This window comes from Homalodisca vitripennis, chromosome 3 (genome assembly GCF_021130785.1).
Source record: "Homalodisca vitripennis isolate AUS2020 chromosome 3, UT_GWSS_2.1, whole genome shotgun sequence".
Lineage (NCBI taxonomy): Eukaryota > Metazoa > Arthropoda > Insecta > Hemiptera > Cicadellidae > Homalodisca > Homalodisca vitripennis.
In genome coordinates, this window is record NC_060209.1 from 148645808 (window position 1) to 148670696 (window position 24889).

General features: G+C 31.0%; 1 protein-coding gene across 1 annotated transcript; it reads right to left on the minus strand.

Annotated features, from left to right (window-relative positions):
• Positions 1-498: 498 nt before the first annotated feature.
• On the minus strand, positions 499-24434 carry LOC124357643 (ragulator complex protein LAMTOR1). The gene is made up of 5 exons (XM_046809619.1): positions 24239-24434; positions 19438-19517; positions 16105-16194; positions 8949-9153; positions 499-2923 (listed from the first exon to the last, which is right to left on the minus strand). Exons 1-5 carry the CDS (start codon positions 24278-24280, stop codon positions 2831-2833), a joined length of 510 nt encoding a protein of 169 aa, XP_046665575.1. The 5' UTR covers positions 24281-24434; the 3' UTR covers positions 499-2830.
• Between the last annotated feature and the right edge of the window lie 455 nt (positions 24435-24889).

The following is a 24889-nucleotide window of genomic DNA, read 5'->3' on the forward strand; positions in this document are numbered from 1 at the left end:
TAATGGAGGATAATTTTCTTTATTTTATTAAATGTTTATTTTATCTATTTTGTCAATATTGCTAGTTACTACTGGATGTGAGGTACTGAATATGTTCTTGGTTTACTATGACAGGCAGAAATAGATTTCAAAAATGGTTTTTTTATCATACCAAACAAATAACAGCTTTTTTTTATGCCCAAGTTGGTCTGTAAAAAGATTTTTTATCGTTGACCTATAACAAAAATCTAATATATTAGTTGGCACACATTTCAGGTTTTTTTTTAATGCACTTATCTCAAACTTCATTATTATTTCAGTATAAGTAAATGCATAAAGACACCTGTTTTGTAATGTAAACTTGAAAGTGTTACTGTGTTGAGTTTTTATTATATAACCACTTCACCTTGTTCGTAAAACACAATTTCCAAAAAAAATCACTTTTGTTCTTAGTGATGAGAACTACATCACTTATAGAAACTAATTATAAAACAGGAGTAAGAGTGGATAAAGACTGTATATAATAATATATCACATTTTTAATGAGAATGAATCAAATATACAAAATGCTTAATAACTATGAATATTTATATACAAATAACAGGACTAGAGTGGACTGTTGATCTAGGGGTTGAAAAAAAAAACTGGTGATTTAAACATGGTGATATGAAACCCCAAGAACCTTCATACAAATATATATGTATTGTTAATACATTACTGTGGTCATGCCAGGAACATTGTTGCTTAATACCTGTTAAGTTGTGTGTGCTGTTCTAGTGTTATATGGAGATATATCATATTTTACATGATTCAATAAATAAATAAATAAAAACCAGGTAAACTTAACTAACACCACAGTTTGTGAGTAATAAGGATTGAAAAGTAATGCCCTTTTACAGGAATACAAAATTGACTGCGGACATTAGATTAATTCAGTGAAATTGTAGTAATAAGTATTTTAGGTCAAATCAAACCTGCTATATAATTGTACATAAAAATTTTGAAACATCAGAAAGTAATCTAATGTAAAGTAAGTACAATATTTTGAATACATCTTATGAAGATTTTTTTGTATATTTTTGTTAAATGAATGTTTTTGTTAAGGAGATAAATAAATTTTGTACAATATTCATGCAATACGATAACATAATTTTAATGCCCATACAGTCTATTACATACATTATCATAATTGATATTTTGTGCTTTTTAAAGTTTCATTTGAGTATAACAATTTGCTTACATTTGCATGAACTATGGATTACAAATAATATTTTAAGTTTTCCTGTTGTACAGTTTATTTACTATTGGGCTATAAATATAAAGAGGTATTGTTAAAACCAAACTCTGACCTACTTTCCTTCACAACAAATCAGCACAACACTATTATATTATATAAGTAAATTTAAAAACTCCAAGATCAATTAATTAACTTCGATTAGTTAGTTAAGGCAATAACAGTTGATATAAATATAAAACTACTTAATGTCTATAAAATTATATTAAAATATTACATTATAAATTATCTATTGTACAATACGTTACATCAAATGTGATTACAAACAACCTAATTTTCACATTTGATATTTTTCATTCCAACTGAACACTCCAGTAAGATAAATATTGTGTACGAGAAATCCCATGAGCACTTTTAAACAGTAAACAGTATTGAAGTGTTATACCTGTAAAAAGAACTGCAGGTCCATCTACAAAATATCACATGTTAATATACAGATTATGGATAAATGACATAGTTTAATAGAATTATTTGGGAAATACTATCCTAAAATCTGGTACTATGAAAATTAAGTATTTTAATGACAAAAGATTGCTAACAATAACCAGGCAACAATAACAAACATATAATAATTTCCAATATCTTATAACAAACATACCGTATTAACTTTTGGGACTCATACAACAAAAGGTGTAGATACAATTAAATTAAAGGTTTTTCATTTTTCTATAACTTTATTTAAAAAAAAAAAAAAAAAAAAAAATATTGGGAACAGGTTGACAATTTGTTTTTTAATTTTAGGGCTTAATTTGTTCTCAAAGAAGACTTTGTCAGATCCAATTAGAGATATTATATTTAACACCTTTGTTGTTGTGAATATTTTCAAAATTTTTAATGTGGTAATCCACAACAAAATATTTAAACATCCCACAAGACTTGGGGACGAATGAATTTATTGGAAATTTCTAAAAAATTGTTTTAATCTATTTTAGGTGAGAATGCATAAAAATTGCACACATTCAATAAAAATCAAAACTTGGAAAATCTTATTATAAAATTACATCAATTATAAATAAAATAATTTCAATAGATTCTATAAAACATAAATCTAATAATTCAATAAATTTTCAAGGTTATATGGAACTGGACAATCTTTATATGGCAAGACCACAGGAAACAAGCTACGATCATAGCATATATGATAATGTAATATTGGGCACTTTCTTCCATAGTTTACTAACTTAAGTAATAGGCATGTTTTCACTAACTATACAATAATAACATAACGGGTATTTTATACAAAACTAAACAGTCTAGCCTGACAAAAGTTTTTTAAACATATGTGCAAATACACAATACGCTAGTTGTTGTCATTCTCTACTTCTGTTCCATAATTGTTTGGAATAAATACATTATATACAATCGGTTATCCATTATACAAAATGTAAATTAATCTTTACAGTAATAAGCAAAATCTGAAACTGGAAAAAGAATATAGTTTAAAACAGAGCCGGATACTGTACACTGAAAGCTGGGTAATGTTGATTCAGTGTTGAAGCTATAAAACCACTTATATAAAAATAGATAGAAGACACTCTGTATATTTGTCTCTCACTCTCAAGGAATCCTGAAGGGTACGACCAACTCCTCCTTGTGTTCCACCTTGAGTTCTGCCAAGGCTGCTGTTGCCGTCTCACATACTGACATGATCTGTAACATGATAATGACAGTCTGTGGTTAACATAAGATGGTTGAGTTAGTCCCTAGCTGCGTCCTACCACAATCAACATGTTATATGAGTGACTGATATTAAATAAACATACTCAACTACTAGGTTTAATTTTGTTAAGTATTACAGTTATGGGAGTAAATAATTTATTTCAAAGTTTCAGGACTCTTAAAAGGTAATGAACAAAGAATTAACCACACCAACAAATAAGTCACATGAGAAAATTTTTCAAAATGTAGAAGGGAATTAATGTACCTCACAAATGTAAGCACTATCCTACATCTGGCCACAATTTTATTTTTTCTTTAGTAAACCAGCTTTTTTCTGTTATACCTTTTATTTAGATGATTGCTAACCAAATAATTTTCATGAGGTATTGAGGTAAGGGAAGAAATTGGTATTATCTACAATGGATGTATATCATTCAGAATATGTAGACCAAAATATGAAATTTTACTCACTGAAATTGTACTTGGGAAAATAATAAAGTTTATTGTAACTTTCAAAATAATTACCATTCATTGTCACTAGGTCAAATTTTCCTCTGAGTTACAAAGTGACTCCTCTCATAATTGTAACAAATAAAAACTGGGTAAGTAGTTAAAAAATAAATCTTCATGTTGAGCAAGTTATAAAACAACAGGAAACATTCACAACTTAAAATGAAAAGTTAAAACTTGGGTTTAAAATTGTAAATAATTTCTTTGGAGGTTTGAGGGTATAATATGTTTCTGTTTCATGAGATTCTCTTTTGTACTGTTAAATTAAAACTTATCTCATAAATCATGGGCATGGTTAATAATAAATACCTCATAGTTAAATCAATTTACATAGAATATAACCAACAAATTATACTAATGGAACGCACTATGGGCCCAGAAACAGGCCGGAATCAGGGGTTGCGTCCTGGATCTGCAGGCGCTCAAAATGAGTAAGAACTCACTCCGCCCACATGGCAGGCATTATAGTAATGATCTAACAGCACTTTAAAACGCTGTTCTAGACTTAATAATATTGATTCAGCAATTGATTTATTTTTACAAATTTTAGTAGCTGCTTTTTATTGTGGATTTTTTATTTTTTATTATAGAAAACAGAATATTGTTACAATATCAAAATAACTGAGATGTTGACTTGGTATTTTTCTTATAAAGTCGGTAACAAAGACTACAGACATTACAATACGTACCAGGTGGAAAACCCCGATTTCATTTACTGTATTTTCTTTCAAAATATTCAACATGGAATGTATAAGCATGACATATTTAATCTACTTGTTAGAAAATAAAATTGTTTTGTTCAATTTCTGCCTTATTCCTAAGTTGGATTTTTTTCATGTCCAAAGTTTTCTTGTTTGCAATGTGGTGAGATATTATTTTTTTTAAATAGTTAAGTCTCCGTTTTAATCAAAAATAACTCGTGGCTTCCAGTGAATTCGTCATTAGTTAAATGTCCCTTGAAAACACTACCAGTAAAATGGTTACAAACTCTTAATGTCAATTCAGACCTTTTGTCTATTTCAACGTGCATTTGTACGCAGCGCAATTATTCACAAAATAACAAATATTACCAACATAGACAACTAAATAGAAAACATTAAAAAACTAGTTGAGTTGCTCAGAGCAGACGTACTGAATATGAAGAGTAGCCAAGAATGCAAAATCCTGTGTTAAACGACGATACGTGTTTCAACATAAACAGTCGTGATGCTCTATCATCCATTTTAAGTGCCTGTGAGGCCGTGAATACGCCCGCAACACATAGCTGTATGCGACCGGAAACCACAACATGCGGCTTATGGGCAGTGTGCGTTTCAGTAGTATAGTTCGTTGTATATAACATAATATATTAATTTTATCTTTAACAAAAAGAAAATTCAAGAAATCATTGCTTACTTCCCCTTATTATAAAATAAATAAAAATAAAATACTGATTTTACTCACTGTACACGTACAAATTCTTTGGAGATTCATACATTCATCGATCTTAATTCCTCAATTCAAAATTTCCTGGTCAAATCTCAAAAGTAATCATGAAAAGGCAAATTAGACCAACTTCTGTATGTATGAGTGGGACTCTGATTAAATTCCAAAAATAATGGCGGATGGCGTTTTTCAAGAAAAGAATTGATTCTCTGATTAAAAATTGTTAGTGACAATTGATGGTTTAAAGGATAATAGGATTTCGAACATTTGCCATCATCATTCTATATTATCAACAGCAAATAATATAATATAATATTCTACAGTAGGGACCACCAGAGAGTGCAGTTGAGAGAGGAGTCCATTTGGCACGTGACCTTGAAGCAGCAGCCGATGAGGACAACACTATCTTTACACATTTTGCACTCTACAAGTATATTGACATTAGCCAATATAAGATATAAACTCACAATAGCCTACAGCTAACAAAAAAAAAAAAAAAAAAAAAAAAAAAAAAAAAAAAAAAAAAAAATCCTAAGAAATTTCTGCCTATGTAACGTTTCTTCTTTTGATCTTATTTATAAAAACAATAAGAAATAATCATACATAATAAGAACTACGAATAATTATCAGAATATTTAATCAAATACAGTTCAATAATATTATTATTATATTTAATAATGATTATATAAAATAGTGTAATAATATTCAAAGGCTCTAAGACATAATTGGTAAACAGCTTTTGTATTGTCATGTTATGTTTGTATAGGAATACAGTCAAACCTCAATATAACGAACCTCATTATAACAAATTCCTTGATATAACAAATTTTTTTAAATCCCCTAGAAGTCTCCATAATAATCAATGCAAATTTCACCTCTACATAACAAATAAAGCATACTCACAACCTCGATATAACGAATTTTTAGTAATCCTGGGAAAAATAAATCACCCTCGGTATAGTGAATTTTTTGTTGTTAGAATCTCTTGTAGTGAAATTCACATCTATATAACGAATGTTCCACGACTGCACCTTGTTATAATGAACATAAACAAACGTCACAACGGCAACAAAGGACAAAAAACAAACAATCATGTCTCGACATGAAAGCTTAGTCACAGCCACTCCAGTCTGAATTGCAAGACGAGTTTATTCAGTTGTCATGGAAAGTTTGGATTGTGTGGTGCTTCGGAATTAAGTTACAATAGTTTAGTGACGATGGACGCCACTAACAAAAAGAACGGCACGCTATAAGCGTAGAGTGTAAACGAAAAATTATCAAATGCGTTGAAGACAATCCGACGAAAAAAATTGGACATCGCGAAAGAATTTGGTATTCCGCCCAGCACTTTAGCTACAATTTAAAGAAAAAGAAAGAGAAGTTCGATGACGGAGTGTACTGTGTTCTAAAATCAGAAAGATAAAGTTGTGTGAGCTGAAGGACGTAGAGGAGTGTGTGCTTAAATGGTTGAAGCAGTGCCGAGACAAAAATATTGCAATGAGTGGACCTATACTTAAATAAAAAGCGCAACAGAAAAAGCGGGACACGAGAACTTCCGAGCTAGCAATGGATGGCTGCAAAACTTTAAAAAATGAAATGAACTTATTTTTCAAAAAGTGTGCGGTGAAAGTGCTAAAGTCGATGATGGTGTTTGTACTGAGTGGAAATATAAACTTCCGGAGCTAACCGAGGGATATGAACCAGAAAACATCTATAACGCAGATGAAACCGGATTGCTTTTAAAATGTTTACCTGACAAAACATTGTCATGTAAGGGTGATAAATGCCATGGTGGAAAAATAGTAAACATTGTTTCACAGTTATGCTGGGAGCAAACTGCACAGGGACTCATAAATTAAAGCCTTTAGTAATTGGAAAAGCGAAAAAAACCACGTTGTTTTAAAAACGTGAATGAACTTCCTACAGACTACATGGCGAATACAAAGGCTTGGATGAATTGTGACGCTTTCAGTGCATGGCTTCAAAGTGTTAACAAAGATATGAATAAGAAAAAGAAGAAAATTCTCATCCTCATTGATAACTGCACGGCTCATGGAGACATTCATAGGCTAAGTAACATTAAGGACGAGTACCTTCCTCCTAACACAACCTCCAAACTGCAACCGCTTGACCAGGGCATTATCCAAAGTTTTAAAGTAAGTTATAGAAAATAGGTCGTACAACAGTTCCTTAGAGACATGGAAATCCGTTTACCTACAAATATCAATGTCTTGGACGTCATGTGGATGATCACAAAAGAGTGGAGTCTAGTTACAGAGACTACAATTTGTAATTGTTTCAAGAAGAGTGGATTCACTGTCACAACTCAGGATGACAATTCAGTCCAGCCTCCTACACAAGAAATTGATACTGCGGAGGGTAGGGAAATAGTCAAAGAAACATTGGAGCTAGAGAAGGATGCAGAGTTCGAAGACTTTGTTATTTTTGATGACGACTTGGCTATGTGTGGGGAGTTGACGGACGCCATTTTCTTCTGTGATCTCTGTTCTGGACAAAAATGTGGCTGCCGAAGATGACAATGAACCAGATTGTGTAATGCCCGACCCGAATTTAAAAGAGGCTCGTGAAGCCAATTGGTGTTCTAAAGTGGTTTAAGTGATGGTATGGTAAAATCTATAACTGAATTGGATTGCTCATTGGATATTATCAACGTCACATCACGTAAGCAGGCTACTATTACTGACTTTTTCTCTAACAAACAGGGCGAAAATAGCATCAATAATTGTACGAATGTGCACATGCTTGCAAATGTATGGAAAGTTGAACGAATGCGTTGCAAGACAAATACGATTGAATAGTATACTAATTAGCTGCCAGCCGCACTTCTGAAGATCAGATTAACACAAGCATAAAGTTTAAAAGTCAGTTATAAATAAGAACTCATCTCAAATCCATAAATGTTTAACTTAAAAACCTATAACTTCTCGATACTAAGGAATTGTAAAAAATATTATTATATCTTATTTTAATACTAATTGTTTATAATTTCTATTAAATATAAAATTTATTATATGAAAATCTATACTGAATTGTTTTGAAATCTATCACACTCAGAATCATAATCTCTTTATTAACATAAATATTGAGAACAGTTATGCGTCAGATTACACATATGATACATGGGAAGCTGGGAGCTGATTGTAAAGTCATGTCGTGCTTGCATTGTTGAGAGTTTCTTGTCATGAAGGGCAGTTCGATGTTTGACTGGCGGTATCAGAGACACATTCCGGGTATTGTGGCAATGTGGTCGTGTTACCTTGGGAAGTCCAAGCTTGTCTACGTGTGGAATGAGTTCTTGGATATATATCCAGATTGGTTAGAGATCTTACAACCGATTTTTGTATTTTCAGCACTTGCTTCAGGTTTGTTGCCAAAGTGCTGCCCCATTCAATGATTCCGTACTTCAAGTGGGTTTCCATAAGTGCATGGTATGCGATTTTCGCTGTTTCCCAACTGCTTACATCTTTTATTCTTTTTATTACATAGATGGCAGTGTTTAGCTTCTTGCAGAGGCTGTCAATATGTGGATTCCAGGTCAGGTTAGCGTCTGAGTTTCACACATTTCCACTCAATGGATCCGTTACAGCAATTAGTAAAAAATGGTGTAAGTAGAGATTTTATTTTATTTGGATCATTGTTATTTTTGAACAACTACGTTCTAACAGATTTAAATTTTATTCCTTAAATTCGGTATGTTACATGTCTAGGAGCATAAAATATGTTGAAAAATACAGTTTTTAACTTCCAGCTTCATTGACACATGTAAAATTTGGCTATTAGAAAGATAAATATTTTTTAACACACACAAACAATATGCGCCAAAATTTACCTGACACATTCTTGTTTGAATTTTAAAGTGTATACCATATAAGCTTGCCACACTTCTAGGGTTAAGTAGATTTGTCATTGTCAAACTTAATTGTATTTTTAAGAACAATTTAATTTATCAGCTGATTATAGCTGACAAGATAACGGGTTATAATAACTTGAAGTCCTAATTTAAATACAAAACTTGTCCTACTACTGTTTTTCTCTACAGCAGGTTCGTATATTCTCATACCTGGTGGATGTCAGACTCATGGACAGGAGTGACAGCTAAAAGTCTGTCTGGAGCAGGGATGTCGACTAGCAGACACGACTGTTTGGGGGCAGGAGTGTAACGGCCTGCCACGCCTTGTAGTTTCAACGAGTAATGTTTCACACGCTCCATATACTCGTGTTGCTCCAAGTTATGAGTTCCCATCGCTGCAACATCTATTACATTCCTATAAACACAAAAACAATCAAGTGACACTATTGCGCTTCTTTAATAATAATGATCAATTTTAGTATTTTCAAATAAAGATGAACCCTCTAATTGGCAACTGCTGTATATACCGCAGTTAGGCCGTTCACGTACTGGCACTGCCGTATATATGACAGTAAACAGACGTTTCGAAAATTGCTTATTATTTGCGTATTTTCAATGTTTCGGATTAAAACTGAATATCAATTGATGGCAGAATAATCTAACTTTCGATTGAGGTATATTAATACTCAATAAATCAAATTCTATCCCTCTTTGTATGGCTAGAAGAAACGTGCAAGCAACTGTTTTGACTGTGACCAGTTGACCAGGCCGACTGTCTTATTAGTTACGTCTGCTGTCGTCGTGTGTTGGTGTCTGTCTAATTCATTTATTTTTAGTTTATATTTTGTTTTGGTAATTAGTAATATGGCTGATAAAGTCATACTTAATTTTAGGAATAATCTATTTTATTTGAGAGAACTATAAGCTGAATTGGAACCAGCATCTTTATCAGGCTATCAGGCCTTATCAAGATAAAACTGTTTGTGAATAAAATAAAACTATAATAACAATAATATGCCAATTTTATTATTCCTTTAGTTTTTCTGAAAACAGTGATGCATAATAAATCATAAATAGGTTGAATTTCAGTGTTGTAAAGAAATTGTACAAAATGCTGAAAATACAATGTTAGTGGATTTTGCGCTAAAAAGTGCTAAAAAAGTTAATACTTTTTAAGTAAAGCCACTAAAACTACATTTATTTTGCGTAAAGGATAAAATAATGCTTCATTTGTATATTTTGGATTTTTAATAAATCTTTTATACATATATGATAAGATAGTGCAAAGTTATAAAGTATTTAAAAAATTCATATCTAGTGCATTCAAGCACAGAAATCTTTTTGAAAATAAAAAAAATATTAATGATTATTTATAATTTATTATTGTTATTTGGAATATTTTGAAAGCAATTAAATATCATAAGTTGTATAACTGAAGAATTTGGAGAGAGTATATAACAGTTTAATGTAATTCTTACAAACGGCTAAAAATATAGCCAGTACAGGAGCAGACACCGCCAGCTCAAGGGTTAAAAGCAAGATATATCTTGATCTCTGCTTAGTGTGGGGGCTTTGTGTTTTACCTCATACTATAGACTTGTCTACGCCTCACTTTCATAATTAAGTCTCATCCATTGTAATGTTTCATTGTATTCTTTTTCTTCTAAGGGATAACCTATTGCCAAACACCTGAGTCTAATAGCCTATATTACACAACCCGGAACTAGGAAATAAATCCTGGCAGTTTACAGTTTCAGTAGTTCTGCAAACAACCAAAAACAATTGATCAGGTCTTCATAAGGAAACCTGCATTCCAGTTCAAAGTGCCAATGGAGGTAAAACGTCATGGAATGAATCATAAAATTTCATTAATGTTTAGTATTTTATGTCTTTTAAAAAAATTATCTGATGCATTTACGACTGCGACATTAAAGGTGTAGCTAGCTAGAAGCCTTTTTGGGGGGAGTCGTAATTATCAGCCAACCTTGTGTCTTATCCTGATTTGTATAACAGATATTTTCTAAACTTTTATTGCTCAGGTTCGATCCAGTCTGTAATCAGTACACCATGTATGAAATCCCCAGAGGTCTCCAAAGGTGGCCATGTTGTAGGCAAATCCTTATGAGACAATTTGAAATAATTAAACACCATTGTTACAACAAAACTTGTAAAAACAGCTGATTGCTAAAACAGCTGATTACTAAAACAGCAGACCTCTAAATTAGCAGCTGATTAAAAACCCAATATTTCTGATCCGGTGTTACAAGAATTTTACAAATATACAGTAAAGGTGTTTTTTATTTGTTATGTTTGTTCAAAAAAATTTTGATTTGAATTCTGAATTTTTGAATGCACTGCCCACTCATAATAACTGTCCAGTCTAGACTCAGCAGCCTTTTTGCAAAAAGACTTGTAATAGGTTTACAAAAAAATTCTCAGTTTTGTTAATAATATGAATATCGGTGCAAAAAAGATATTGTTGTTTTTATAAGAAAATAGCGCACATTTTTTTCATTTCAAAGTTTTATTTTAAATAAAAGCCCTACAAGTTATGATTATTTAAAGAATTTATCTGTCCACCATTTTCTAACAAAATGAGCAAAATTAAGTTTATTTTGTTCCATTTTAGAAAAAGATACCTAAAGTAAGTGTACCAAATTTCAACTCGTTATCTCTTGTAGTTTCTTATTTATGATGGTTTACAAGAAAAACACAAACAGACAGACAGTAAACGGTACGTTTCCGGACCCATGTGCAATGGAGATTTTTTCCTTGTTTTGATGACCTGTATCAAGTCCTGAAATATTGCACACCTCTTATGAATCACCCTGTATATATATATATATATATATATATATATATATATATATATATATATATATATATATATATATATATATATATTATGACTCATATATGCACAAAGGCATACTGGTATACCAACTAAGTGACTAACAAATACAAACCCACATTTGCTAGCATAAAAAGTGGAAAAATATGACTCTTGTTGAATTGAAAGAAACAGTCATAAACCCATGGAGCTTATTCTGCTACCATCAATTGAGTCATACTCGTACTTTAAAACAGAGCCATAAGGATATGTTCCATTTCCAGTAACATTGAACAAACAGAATTTTTGAAAATGACAAGTCAACATCAACTTAAATAATGCTATTTAAAAGAGATTTTTATTGATCCTCTTTTACAACATATAAAAATATAGCAATCTGTTTTATACCCCAAGTCACTATTGATACAAGTGGCGTAATTTTCAAAGGAAAATTATCAACAAAATTTGGGTTTATAGTATTTGCGATATGTTTTTGGCTATTTGAAGTCAAGATAATAAATGCCAATATGATTTAATACGTACAATAAACAGCCTCCGAGTCACAGATTTATCACAACATCCATGGTGAAATCTCTTGCTACTGACAAGATTGATTGTTAACCAAAAGCCGGGAAACGAGGATGACCAGCACAGATAAATTGATCCAGATTTAGTCAAAATAAAATAATATGTATAATACTATAATAATATAGTTATGGTACAAAATACTTTGATATACAATGATGTATTATGACATTTTTATAGGGACCTCCAAATGCATGTTTGGATGACAAGCTACAGTACTTAATAAGGAAACAATATACTTCTACAAAATGTGCACTTTGAGACCTGTACTACACTCTGACACATGTTCCACATACAGTTTTGTCAGTAAAGAGTAATTTTAGTTTGAAATGTCTTACTTTGGGGATGGAGGGCTTACTTTTTAAAACATAGTTAAACACAAAATTAGTTCTGAACTTTATTAAAATGTTTTTGTCATCTCGGAGATAAAGCGAAATTATACAAATTATTAACAGCTCATTAGGTGTTCATTAGTCAGATACCAGGAGTTATAGTAGCAGTGTACAGTGAATGTATATTTTTACAAGGTAGGAGTATGCCTCACCATGTGGCACAACAGGCTTCGCTGATGTTGCAAACTTTCTAATATACAAATCCTTTCATCCCCAAATAGCAAGTTTCATGTCAAATTTAAAGTCAACAGGTATATCTTACCATATTAATGCATTCCCAATTTCGTTCATTAACCCTTTGAGTGCCAAGTATTTATTGGGTGGGTGTGCTGAAAAGTGCCTGGTATTTTTCTAGTGGGTACACCTAAAAGTGCCAGCCCTTTTGAAGGTATTTTGCAAGGTTCCAGTAAAAAAATTCACAGTTTGATTATTTAATAAGCTTTTAACATACTTTTTTGTAACATTTCTTTGAAAACTCTGCCTAATTAACATAAAATAACAAATTTACCATATTAAAATTAGATTTAGGAATATAAAAAATGGACTTACGTCAAAAAATTCCAGAATTTATTTAACCCTTAAAGTGCCAAACAGTTTCAGCCTAACTCTGGATTAGCGCTTTTATTATATATAATTTATTATAAAAAAATTAAAATTAGATTTTCTCAACGCTAATTTAAAAATTTTTTTTAGGTAACAAAATAAAACAGAAACTGTAAAAAAATATCTTTTATCATATTTATTGCCCAAAATACAATTGATTTACTATTTAGCGTTCCAGCTCCTTTATAAATTTTACCCAATGCTTAAAGAACTCTGTTACTGTTTCCTTTTTTTAATTATGTATATAAATGATGACATTGCGTGCTTATATGTACTAGAATAGAACTAGAAAATAAGTATATTATATATTTAATACAAAGTTATTATACAAAATTAAATTTACATGCCATAAATATGAAAACCAAATATTTTCCAAATTCTTAGTCCTCTAACGGGTGTTATTTTTCTAATTACAAAATAGTTTTCAGATGTTTATAGAAATAAATAAAAGATTGTAACACTTATTGGAGTAAAAACAAGCCTAAATGTAAATAATAAAAATAAATGTAAAATTTCGGAACAACGAGCCAAAATACATAATTATAAATATAAGGAGTAAAAATATTTCTACGAGGAAAAAAGACTTTTATACAGTAAATGTAGGGTTAACAAATAAAAAAGTATACATTTGGTATGTAATACTGGGTAATATGCATATCCTAAAAGTTGGGCAGGGTGTGAAAGGCCTCAAAGCCTCATCTGGATTCGCCATTCAAGAAACTGTTTATTTCAAAAGTTTATAAATATATAACTTTCATAAAAAGATTTTCATATAACACATAAAACTACACAGTAGTTTACCGATCAACTATTCGCACTGCTTCAACAGGATATGAAGAAGAACACAAGAGCTGCCCGGCGAGGCAGTGACGTACGCATAAATGCGCTTGCGGCGTTGAGCAGTACTACCAAACTGCCAGCTGTTCAACAAAAACCAGTCCAGTATCGATCGATAAACACAAAGGTTGTCACGTGATGTGGCTACACTACTGTAACATACACCCCGCACAGTCTAGCGGACAAACTCTGAACTAACAGTGCAAAATAATAAAAACAAGTATATTGCGCGTCTACGCGCTTACAGTGTTTAGAGCAAAGTCGATCCTCGCGTGCATATGCGCTTACGGCGCTTTAAGGGTTAAATTTAATTTTTCAACCTAATTATTATTACCAAAAAAAATCATATCCTTTTCTTTGTCCATATCACTGGAAAGGGTGTTCAATTGTCTATAAATCTTGAAAAATGTATATCATTATCTTCAATAATGAGTGAGTTAAACAACATTTAACAAACTAATGTCACATTGTTTCCGGTAGCCATGTAATCCAAAAATGTTTAAATATGAGTTCTAGATTGATTTACGTTAAAGTCAATTGATCAGAAGTGTACAATAACAATTTATTTTGAAAAAAACCGTTCTTCACAAACAATTGAATTTGAATATAATATTAGTTTTAAAATATTGTTTTCGATTTTTAGTGAATTTTCCCGAACGTAAAACCAGACGTTGGCACTTTTCACTCAACTTTTGACATCCGGTAAAATTGGACGTTGGCACTTTTCAGATAACTTTTGACATCCGGTAAAATCGAACGTTGGCATTCAAAGGGTTAAATGACAATTCAAAGCAGTGTTCATTTAATTTAATTTATTTTCTAGGACAATGCCACTTTTTACAAAAGTTTAACAAATGTAGAATCAACACAGATATTAATATTAACAATATCAATATAAATAATAATAAGTATAACAAAAACAAACTTCTTTCAAATTTAGAAGTTTCAGTGAGCTGAGAAGGGTACTACAACACAAGAGTGCACTGAGATCAAATCTTATCACCAAGTTTAAACATTGCCTTACCAGTAATTTTTTTTACTCTAAGAATAAAAGTCAAATGCTGAAATATCAAATGAATAGATTCAGTTTGCTTGCAAATGTATTTATTCTGCTCTTTGTTGTTGCCAACAGGGTTACCCATAGGACCGAAGTAAAAATAATTCACTAACGCTCAGCCAAATCTCATGGAGTGGCCTGCACCATCATCGAACTCAGTTTTTGCTAAAGCTCAGCCAATTACTTTTCCAACACCAGTAATTATGAAATATACAAAAATAAGTAGTTATATCACTTAATTAATCTATAATAGTGAACATTTGTAATACCGTTCACAATATTTTGAGAATTTCTACTCTTTTTATAGAATATTTTGTTAAGACCTTCATCACAAATTCATGTATTATTACAAGAAATAATAAATGTTTGTGTATAGTAAATGAATACTTAACCCTTTGCACGCCATAAGCGAGTTACTTCGCATGCATAAAAGTCCGTACAGCGCCCATAGCGAGTTATACCGCAAACTACATTTTACAACATTAAATAGTTTAATAGTTGTCGAATTTGCCGCTAGATGGCAGAGAAAGTCACTTTTGCTGCCTAGTGCCATTAGCCAACGTGCCAACTGAACGTTTGAGGAATATCAATCAGTAACAGCTGTTTCTTTCTATTCATGTTTTTTTAGGCGTTTCATACTTTGGACAATTATTCGTAAAAAAAAAACCGAAAACAGTTTGTAAAATATCTTTTTACTGTTTTCAAAAATGTGTATTTATTTACTTATCACACATCATATCTAGTTCATGTACCGGTATACGTTTGTAAAAATTATACAGTTTTATCAAAATAACGTTTTCATTCATTTCATACCTACTGGTACTTAAAATAGAAAAATATCTATATTTCGTTTTAAAAAATGCCCATAAAAGCATTTCATGGTTTTTTATTCTTTAAATCAATTACTTAAACAAATAAAAAAATGGCTTTACAGTTTTCAAAAAATTAAAATATTCAGTACTGTGGCGCTAGGGCAAAACATATACGTAATTACTTGGTGTGCAAAGGGTTAAATATATATCCTAAAATGTAATTATATCCTAATACAAACAAAACACTTACGTTGCAGCTTCCTGCAGAATCCTGTTTAAGGCTGACTGCTCATCAGTCTTCTTTGGGAGTGAATTAGGATACTGGGACTCGAAGTCATCACTTAAAACAGAAATAATTCCTAGGTAAATTTAAATTATAAAGTAATAATAATTAATTACCTGAATTTTAACCCTTCACACAGAATTTATCTTTCAATTTTGACTCATAACGCGTAATTAACTAAAAAAAATTTTTGTACATATTACCAACTCTTAATTTTTTTTCTAGTTAGTGGTGGCTATTAGGAATAAAAAAATAATACAGAATCACAAAATAATCAGACCCCTATATTTTGTAACAAATTTTCAAATTTTACAAAAAATTGTCAGGTTTCGCCATTGCATAGAACAATATAGGCCTATAACGACACAACAAATAAAGTAATAACAAAATAAAAAGATAATATAAGGCTAAATACAACAGGAACACTAACAGTAAATAAGGAAATATGCCAAAACAGCGTTAAATACTAAAATATGCCATGCCGGGATATATCCGTTTACCGCGTAATGGTTCGCCGCAGACTGATGCTAAATCACACCACGAGGGACAAAGCCACGCCCTCCTACCACTGCGACACGCCAATGAGGTTCTAACTGAAACATCTGTTTTTCTGAACAAGTATTCAACATTCCCTTGAACTCTAGCGGATTCCACGGCAACTACAATTTATGAAATAACACAAAATAGACTTTGAAGGATATATCCGTTTACCGCGTTTCGGTCAAAATTAAGCCTAACGGATATATCCGTTTGCGCGTGGGAAGGGTTAATTTAATTTATATCTAACTACTAATTTATTAGATTGGAACCAATTTCGTTGTGAAACGTAGCCATCTTTAAATATTACTGAGCTCATTTAAAATATGTAGGCTGTGTCTTTTCAGTACGATTGTGCCGATTTATTTTTACCCAAACTAAATCCACTACTTGATACAAACGATCTATCAAAATAAGCTGATATACAAGAAACTTAATTTGCTAAATATTTTAGGTAGGGGGTATTGTTCATTAACGCTGGAAGTGTCTTTCAGAAATTCTATAATTTGTACTAATTTTTGTAAGTGATACAGGGTTTCTTTGTAAATTTCATGAAAAATATTATATGTAATGTATGTATAAAGTGTTGAATATAATTTTTCCTGTTAAAAATTAGAGAATAAAATGAACTTAGGTTTAAGTAAAAAATTATAGCGTGTATTATATTTAACATGTCTAATATATTACTTAACCCTTAAAGCGCTAATTTACATAAATTACTGTCAAACGCTAAGACATAAAAAAATATTTTTTTTTAAATTTCCCAATGCTAATTTTTGTTTCATATTCCTTGGTATTACCTTTATAAGAAAAAATAATAAACATGTAATATTACATATTTTTGAGAATTTTATACGCACGAAAACATTTGAAATTTTGAATAAACTGCATTGCAGGATAATGTACATAGGAACAATATTTGACAGATTACATTACATTTATACAGGTTATTTATAATAAGTAAATTGTAACTGAAGTTTCTGTATAATTAGTACATAAAAATAAATAAGTTCAGTATAAAATTTTGAAATGTAATAATACGAAATTCAACACAAACTTATTTATACGATAGCCTACAAGGGAAATGAAACAAATATTGTAGTTATAAACCTTATTTATTTAGAATAAATAAACTGGACATGTATGGTGAAACTGGTATAAAATACAAAACAAATAATAGGGAAAAAATATTACACATAATATACCAAAAATGCGCTCAAACTACGTTGTTCGTAGTAACATGATAAAAGTTGGATTAGCCATTATAACAAAAAATTATACTAAATGTTAGTAAAACAAACTAAAACACTATTAGAATAACAACGGACTGATTCAAAACACTTTGTTTAACAATATAACCAACATACGACCAACACACACGTAGTTAAACAGCTGAATGAAACGAACGCGTCTGTAGGCATATGCCGCGTCACAGGTCTTACAAAAAATGGCGGTGATTGCTTTCAACCCGAGTAGATACCGTTACAACGTCCACCAACGGTGACAAAGCGTTTTGTCTAGTCCCGACAGTCGAAAGGAACATCGATCTGTTCTCTTACGGAAGTTTTAACAACTAATTCTTCTCCATTTCAAAAGTAAAGCTTTTGCATTTGTAGACGTTATCCGCGTTTAAAGCATCGGCAGTTCCGCGTCTATAGGCGTTAGCCGCGTTGGAAGGGTTAATCTATATCATAATAAAATCATAGAAGTCAGTTTTTTAATTCAAAATTAACAAAAAAGACAACAATATAGCATTGCAACAACTTCTGTTTCAAACTCAACAGAGTCGGTCATGTCAGATTTCATTATGATGTCATGAATATCACTTGATCTACAAGGATCACCTATTCTGGAGTACTATAATCAACTGTGTACTTTTAATACTACAACTAGAATAAAAAATAAAAAATTAGAATAAAAAACATCTGAACAAAGAAAAAATTGATTTATTTACACACCTACACTCCATAGAAGTTAAGAATAAAATCACCTGTAGGGAACCACACAGACTGACAAGTAGAAAATGGATTTAAGAAAATCGAAGGTCACTAAACATTAAAAACAATATACATTGATTGATGTATAATTTAAAGGTCTGTGACCAGTAATAATGCTTTTATAAGTATACTTTACATGCCGATCACGCTTTGGCAGTTGCCTGAACGACACCGAATGGGTCGGTCAACATTTCCAAATGACAATATCAAATGTTAAAAATTCAGGAAAGAACATTTGTAATTTTTCAAAAAATTATATCAAATAATTTTTTGTTTAAGGGAATGGTGTAAACCTTTATTTATAAGGTGAAGGAGATATAGAAAATGAGGATACTGCAGTATATTTAGTCATGGTTACCCGGAGTGGTTATGTTGTGTTATTCCACGTTTGTAATCTTCACAGACTAAAGTGCAGTTCAACACCCCGGTCAGATGTCGCTTCGCACAGCTGCATTTATTTATAGCGGGAGCATCTATTCATACCTAGGATACAAATATTTAAAAAATGTAAAAATTAACTTTGGATTTTTTCAATAAATGAGCGCTAAAGGGAAATTAGTCCGTTTTTGCACGGCGCTCTACAGGATAGTATCTACCCAACAAAATGATATTATAATCACTACAATGCACACTCTTCATTACCTGTTGACTCTCTAAATGGAGGAAGAATTATTGCTGATAGGATCCACAAGTAAGATTGTGCTCATTTGCCTCCCTACTCTACAGAATCACATTATTATATACTACAATGCACTGTTTTCCTTACCTGTTGACTCTCTGAATGGAGGATGCATTATTACTGACAGGATCCACAAGTAAGCGGGTGTGCTCATTTGCCTCTCCACCCTACAAAGTCACATAATTATCACCATTTATAGAATTTTTTACAATTTTTGGAGTGTAAGAATATAGTTTCTTACAAAAAATTGTTTAAAAATTAGTAAGGTTAAAAAAATTAAGTATTTAGGCCTGGTTAAGCCCTTGGAAAAGCCACGTAGGAAAGTTGAAAACAGAAATGTTAAAGAGTGTAAGAATATTTTATTTACTAAGAAGTATATGCCCTACAAAAGTTTTAGTGAAAGTATATCACGCTTTAGTAGGTTCCAGACTGAGCTATGGCTTGGCATGTTGGGGAGGTACATATGTTACTACTTTATATCCTATCATTGTACTCCAGAAAACCTTCATCCGCATCCTATCCAATGCTCATAGAACGGAACATTCATGGCCACTTTTTATTAATTTCAAAATTCTTCCCATTAGAAATCTATATATTTTTAAAATTTTAAAACTATTTTACATCAGAAGTACATCAAATTTATTTGGAGAAAATATCAGATAGGCCCTACCAATTAAGAAATCTACTAGTGGAAGTTCCGAAGCCTAACTTAACTCTTTATAAAAAGTTTTATACATTTAATGCACCACGCTTATTTAATTTAATTTCGTTCAAAATTCAGAAAAAAGAAACTAGTTCACAATTTTTAGTTGGCCTAAAAAAACTATTGTTCACGTTTCCTGATTGTGAAAATTTATTTAGCGTTATTGAATAGTTTATTCTTTTTTCTTTCACAAAGGGGATAAATGATTTTTACATTTTAATATAGGTCTATCTAAAATTAGTTTCCTACTAGATTGCATATATAAATATTATCAGTTAACTCATTTATCAATTAAGTTTTGTTTATTTGATCCAATTCTAAGTATAGCTCATTATAATAAATGTTTAGATATATTTTATTGTTTTATTTTACTTGTTATGAATAATAGCAAAAATGTCTAAGGCAGAAATAATAAATGTTTATTTTAAATGTCCTTTAAATTTTTTTACGTAAAAAAGATGTATTTTGATTTTTTTAGTCAGCACAAATGCAGCTGTTGTCTTCTGTGTTGTTTTTAAGTGTTTTTTCAAGTGATGGATATCCCACACGGGCCTTGCCTTTGGGATATACCTAATTTATTTCACTACAAAATTATGTTATTTTATTATTAATTATTTTAGTTTTTTTAGGATATTGTACTTAATTGTTTAGAATAATTATGCTGTGCTTAATTTTTTTTTAGTATTAGTACTTTACTGTTATTTGTATGTATTATGTAAAAAAAAGTGAAATAAATTTCTTTTTGAATTGAATTTTTCAATTCAATTCAAAAAGAAATTAAATTCTTTTTATAAAATAAAATACTCAATTTTATTCAATATGAAAATGCTTTAAGCAACCATATTTACATACTTGATAATATTGTTTATTATTGGCTAATTAATTATTTCAAATTCGTTAGTATTTTGTAAATAACAAACATCTTTGTTTATATAAATGTTAACTTTATACAGGTTGTATAATTTTTATGGAAATATCCAAAATCAAACATTTAATAGGACTTATATTTATTAGGATGGAGAATAGTGGACTTTCCTTTATACTTTGAGATGTGATTTTGTAACTACTATAAAAAAAGCATCCAATTTGAAACAGAATTGTTTTAAATATCCAAACTAGAAATTTGATATTTATTTTCAAACTTTGGAACTAAACATAATTTTTACTTACAAATGGTTTAAATTTGTTTAATAAATAGTTATTTTTAAAAGCAGCCGTTGTTATATTCAGTGTCTGGAATCAATTCAATCATTAGTGAGAATTTCATACATAGATGCTAATGAATTGTTCATTAGAATCTAGTAGATTTTTCCATAAGGACCTCCATATTGAGTATAAAATTATAAATAATAATTCCAATCTTGGCCAGTAAGGAATGTCAGACAGGTTTAAGGTCAAAGTCTATCTTCCAAAGTCAGATGGTCAGTGGTGACGAGAGAGGGGTGAGAGAAGGGGGGGAAGCACTGTTTCCTCTTAAAAAAACCTTCCCCACACTATTTCTTAGAAACAACGATCTTGGTGAAACTGTGATATCAGTGGTGTTATATGAGCTTTCAAATTTGCATTGAAACATGTAGGGATGGAATGGTTACTTTTTTAGTAAATAAAGATCTGAATTTTAAATATTCTGTAAAATGTACTGTAAAAAGATTAGGTAAATATTAAGATCAGCGACTACCGCTCCGATCGCCGTAAGGTTTTTCGTACTAACACAGGTTAACGTAATTTCACCGAAAAAAATAGTCCCGATTATCGCTAACATATAAAAACCAGTTTTACGGCAGTACAATGTTGGCAATACAAAACACATAAATAACAAGATTTTCGACTATCAAACTAAAAACAATGGCCGACCATGGACGTTTTGATGAATTGACAGTAGCCACGTGACAAACAGGAAGGTTTCCGATTGGCCGGACGGGTCACGTGACCTATAGGACGGCTTCGATTGACCGCCAGACGTACACAAACGAACCCACATGGACAAGGAATAATTAGTGAAGTTATTGACATGGCTTGCGATGGTTCTTGTCACACGCTAAAAAGACCCTAGCTTGCCTATTCAAAATTCAGATCACGCGATGCTTGCCCGCTGCGCAGCGCTTCGCGCTGCTTGCTCTTTTAGAAAAAAAATTAACTCGAGCTTGCAAAGTCCAAGCCCAGATCACGCATAACTGCTTACACACACAACACTCAGACAGAACTAACGCAGGTTTCATTACAGGCAAAAGATATGCGACGCGCGTTTATTACTGATAAGATAAGACGAGTTTATACTAGAATTAGTACATGGACTACTACCCTACGAACTAATAACACCAAAAAAACGAATAAATGCATTGTCAGTCAGGTTTTTCAAATTTTATTTTATCCAAAATTTTTTTTGGGTGGGGGGAGTAAACGGCTACGGCGATAATCGGGACTACTTTTTTCGGTGAAATTACGTGCCCTACGAACTAATAACACCAAAAAAACGAATAAATGCACTGTCAGTCAGGTTTTTTTAATTTAATTTTTTCAAAAAATTTTTTTTTGGGGGGGGGGAGTAAACGGCTACGGCGATAATCGGGACTATTTTTTTCGGTGAAATTACGTTAACCTGTGTTAGAATGCAAAAAATTACGGCGATCGGAGCGGTAGTCGCTGAGCTTAAGATTTACCAAAGATTAGTTTATTCTAAAGTAAATTTGTATTTTTATACCATTTTGAATTGTACTTTATTGTCAATATATAACTACAAAAACCCATCACTGTATTAGTTAAGTTTTGAAATTTCAAACATTTTGAACATTCATAAAACAGAGTTTAATGTTTCTAACCCCTAATCTTGAAGAAACCCTATATCTACTGAATTACGTTATAGGCTTTTAAGATTGTATTATAGTGAAGCTATAGTTTTATATGTCTAAGAGATGTATGCATTTTAGATTACATAAAATAATACAACCTTCTTTATACTAAGTAGGGTAAACAAACATGTCTGACATTTAAATTGGGTTAGACTTTAATAAACGGCCTACACTCGTTATTCAATTGCTATTATCGAATGGTTTGATTGTTTTTATCCGTACGAATAATTCGATATTAAACTTTGCATATGAATGTAAACAATAAACAGCAAGAAGTAACTAAAATTTGTAAACTTTGAAAATAGCGATGAATATGAGGAAAATATGTGAGATATTTCTCACAAGTGACTGTTTAATTGGCTTCAACATCTTGATTTGGCTCCTGGTAAACCCATGGGGAGAATTCTTTCCTCCATTTCACAAATTGGCTGGCATTGATATCAAGCTGGGCAAGTTATAATTATTGAACAGTTTCTTTAATATCTAAGTCTAGGCCACAGTTAGTTTTGTAATGTTTTAATGTTAAATTTTTGTTTTTAAAATTGTAATTTATGAGATTCTTCTTATTACTGTAATTTATTATAACTCTTATTGTCTGTTATAATTATTGAAAGGTTTCTTTGATATCTAAGTCTAGGCCACAGTTTGTTTTTTAATGTTAATGTTAAATTTCTGTTTTTAAAATAATTGTAATTTATGAGATTCTTCTTATTATGGTAATTTATTATAACTCTTATTGTCTACGATTTTTCAATACCGAAGTTGGATAATATGTTGAATTGTTCAATAAAAACAACGGAAAAATAGTGTAGGCCGCTTATTAACGTCTCCTCTTAAATTGTTCTAATTGATGATTCGATATTATCAATCACTCTAGAGCTGGACGCTGGAGCCCACATAAATTACTGGTGTTTAAGTTTTGAGTTATATCTTAATTAGTCAATCAATATGCGGGACCAGGAGGAATTGGGTTTCTGAAAATAGAGTAAACATTTTAGGGTTCAGCAACTGACCAATCATAAATTATTTATAATTCATAATCCAGGTATAATAATTTGATTGTTTCCCTGGCTGCTTATTACAATGCCCTCATAATAAGCTCAAGTTATAACTATTAGGGTGATTTAAAAAATAATATAGGCCTAATGATGGAACATTCTACAAAAATTCAGCACTGAAGGCATACATGCACATTTAGCATTTTCATGATTAATTCTATATTTTACCTACAATAAATTACAAGTTAAAATCCACTATATTAAATTATAAAAAAAACCCTATTGTCACCTAGATTCAACCGGTGAAAACAAGGTTAGACAATGAAACAAGTGAATACCTGAGAAGAACTGTCTTCTTTACAGCTAAAACAACAGCCCATTTTTGATGTTACACCATTTAGACCTTTCAGTTTAAATTTTTGCTAAGACTACAATATTGTAAGATCCTATTTGTTATACTAGAAAATTTGACATAAATAATACTGCTCACTATCTATACCAACACTCAGATTCAGATGAGGAAGAAAGAAACGTAACTGGAACTGAACGTAACCATAGAGTAAAAAGAACGTAACGAAAAATACAATATTGTTGCCAAACAAAATTATTACACTGACAGTTAGTATACAACTAATTGCATATCAGGTAATTTTGCTGTAACTAACAAAAAAGGGGAAGGATTCAATTACCTAATTCCCTTTTTCATGAAAAATTTTAATTTTTTTCGGAAATAGATTCATCAAAGCATAGAATTTAATTTTTGCTTGAGGGGTCGTGTTCGGTGTAGTGCTGCCATAAGAACAATTGGAAAATATCAGTTGAAATGAAAATAAAAAAATTTACGTGATGATGAATTCTTGGAATTTGAAATATACATCGTACGAAATAAAAAAAAAAAACTATATCAAAACCGTTAAAGGGTTTATTATTGTATATAATCTTGTTTTAATTTTTAAATGTCAAAATCAATAGTTAAATATATAAAACAC

Excerpts from the sequence above, each read along its gene's own strand:
- LOC124357643 (XM_046809619.1), bottom strand. The coding sequence starts at position 24,280 with ATGGGCTGTTGTTTTAGCTGTAAAGAAGACAGTTCTTCTCAG. Across the intron at positions 19,518-24,238 it reads AAGAAGACAGTTCTTCTCAG|GGTGGAGAGGCAAATGAGCA; the intron begins GTATTCACTTGT and ends GTGACTTTGTAG. Across the intron at positions 2,924-8,948 it reads ATGAGTCTGACATCCACCAG|ATCATGTCAGTATGTGAGAC; the intron begins GTATGAGAATAT and ends ATCATGTTACAG.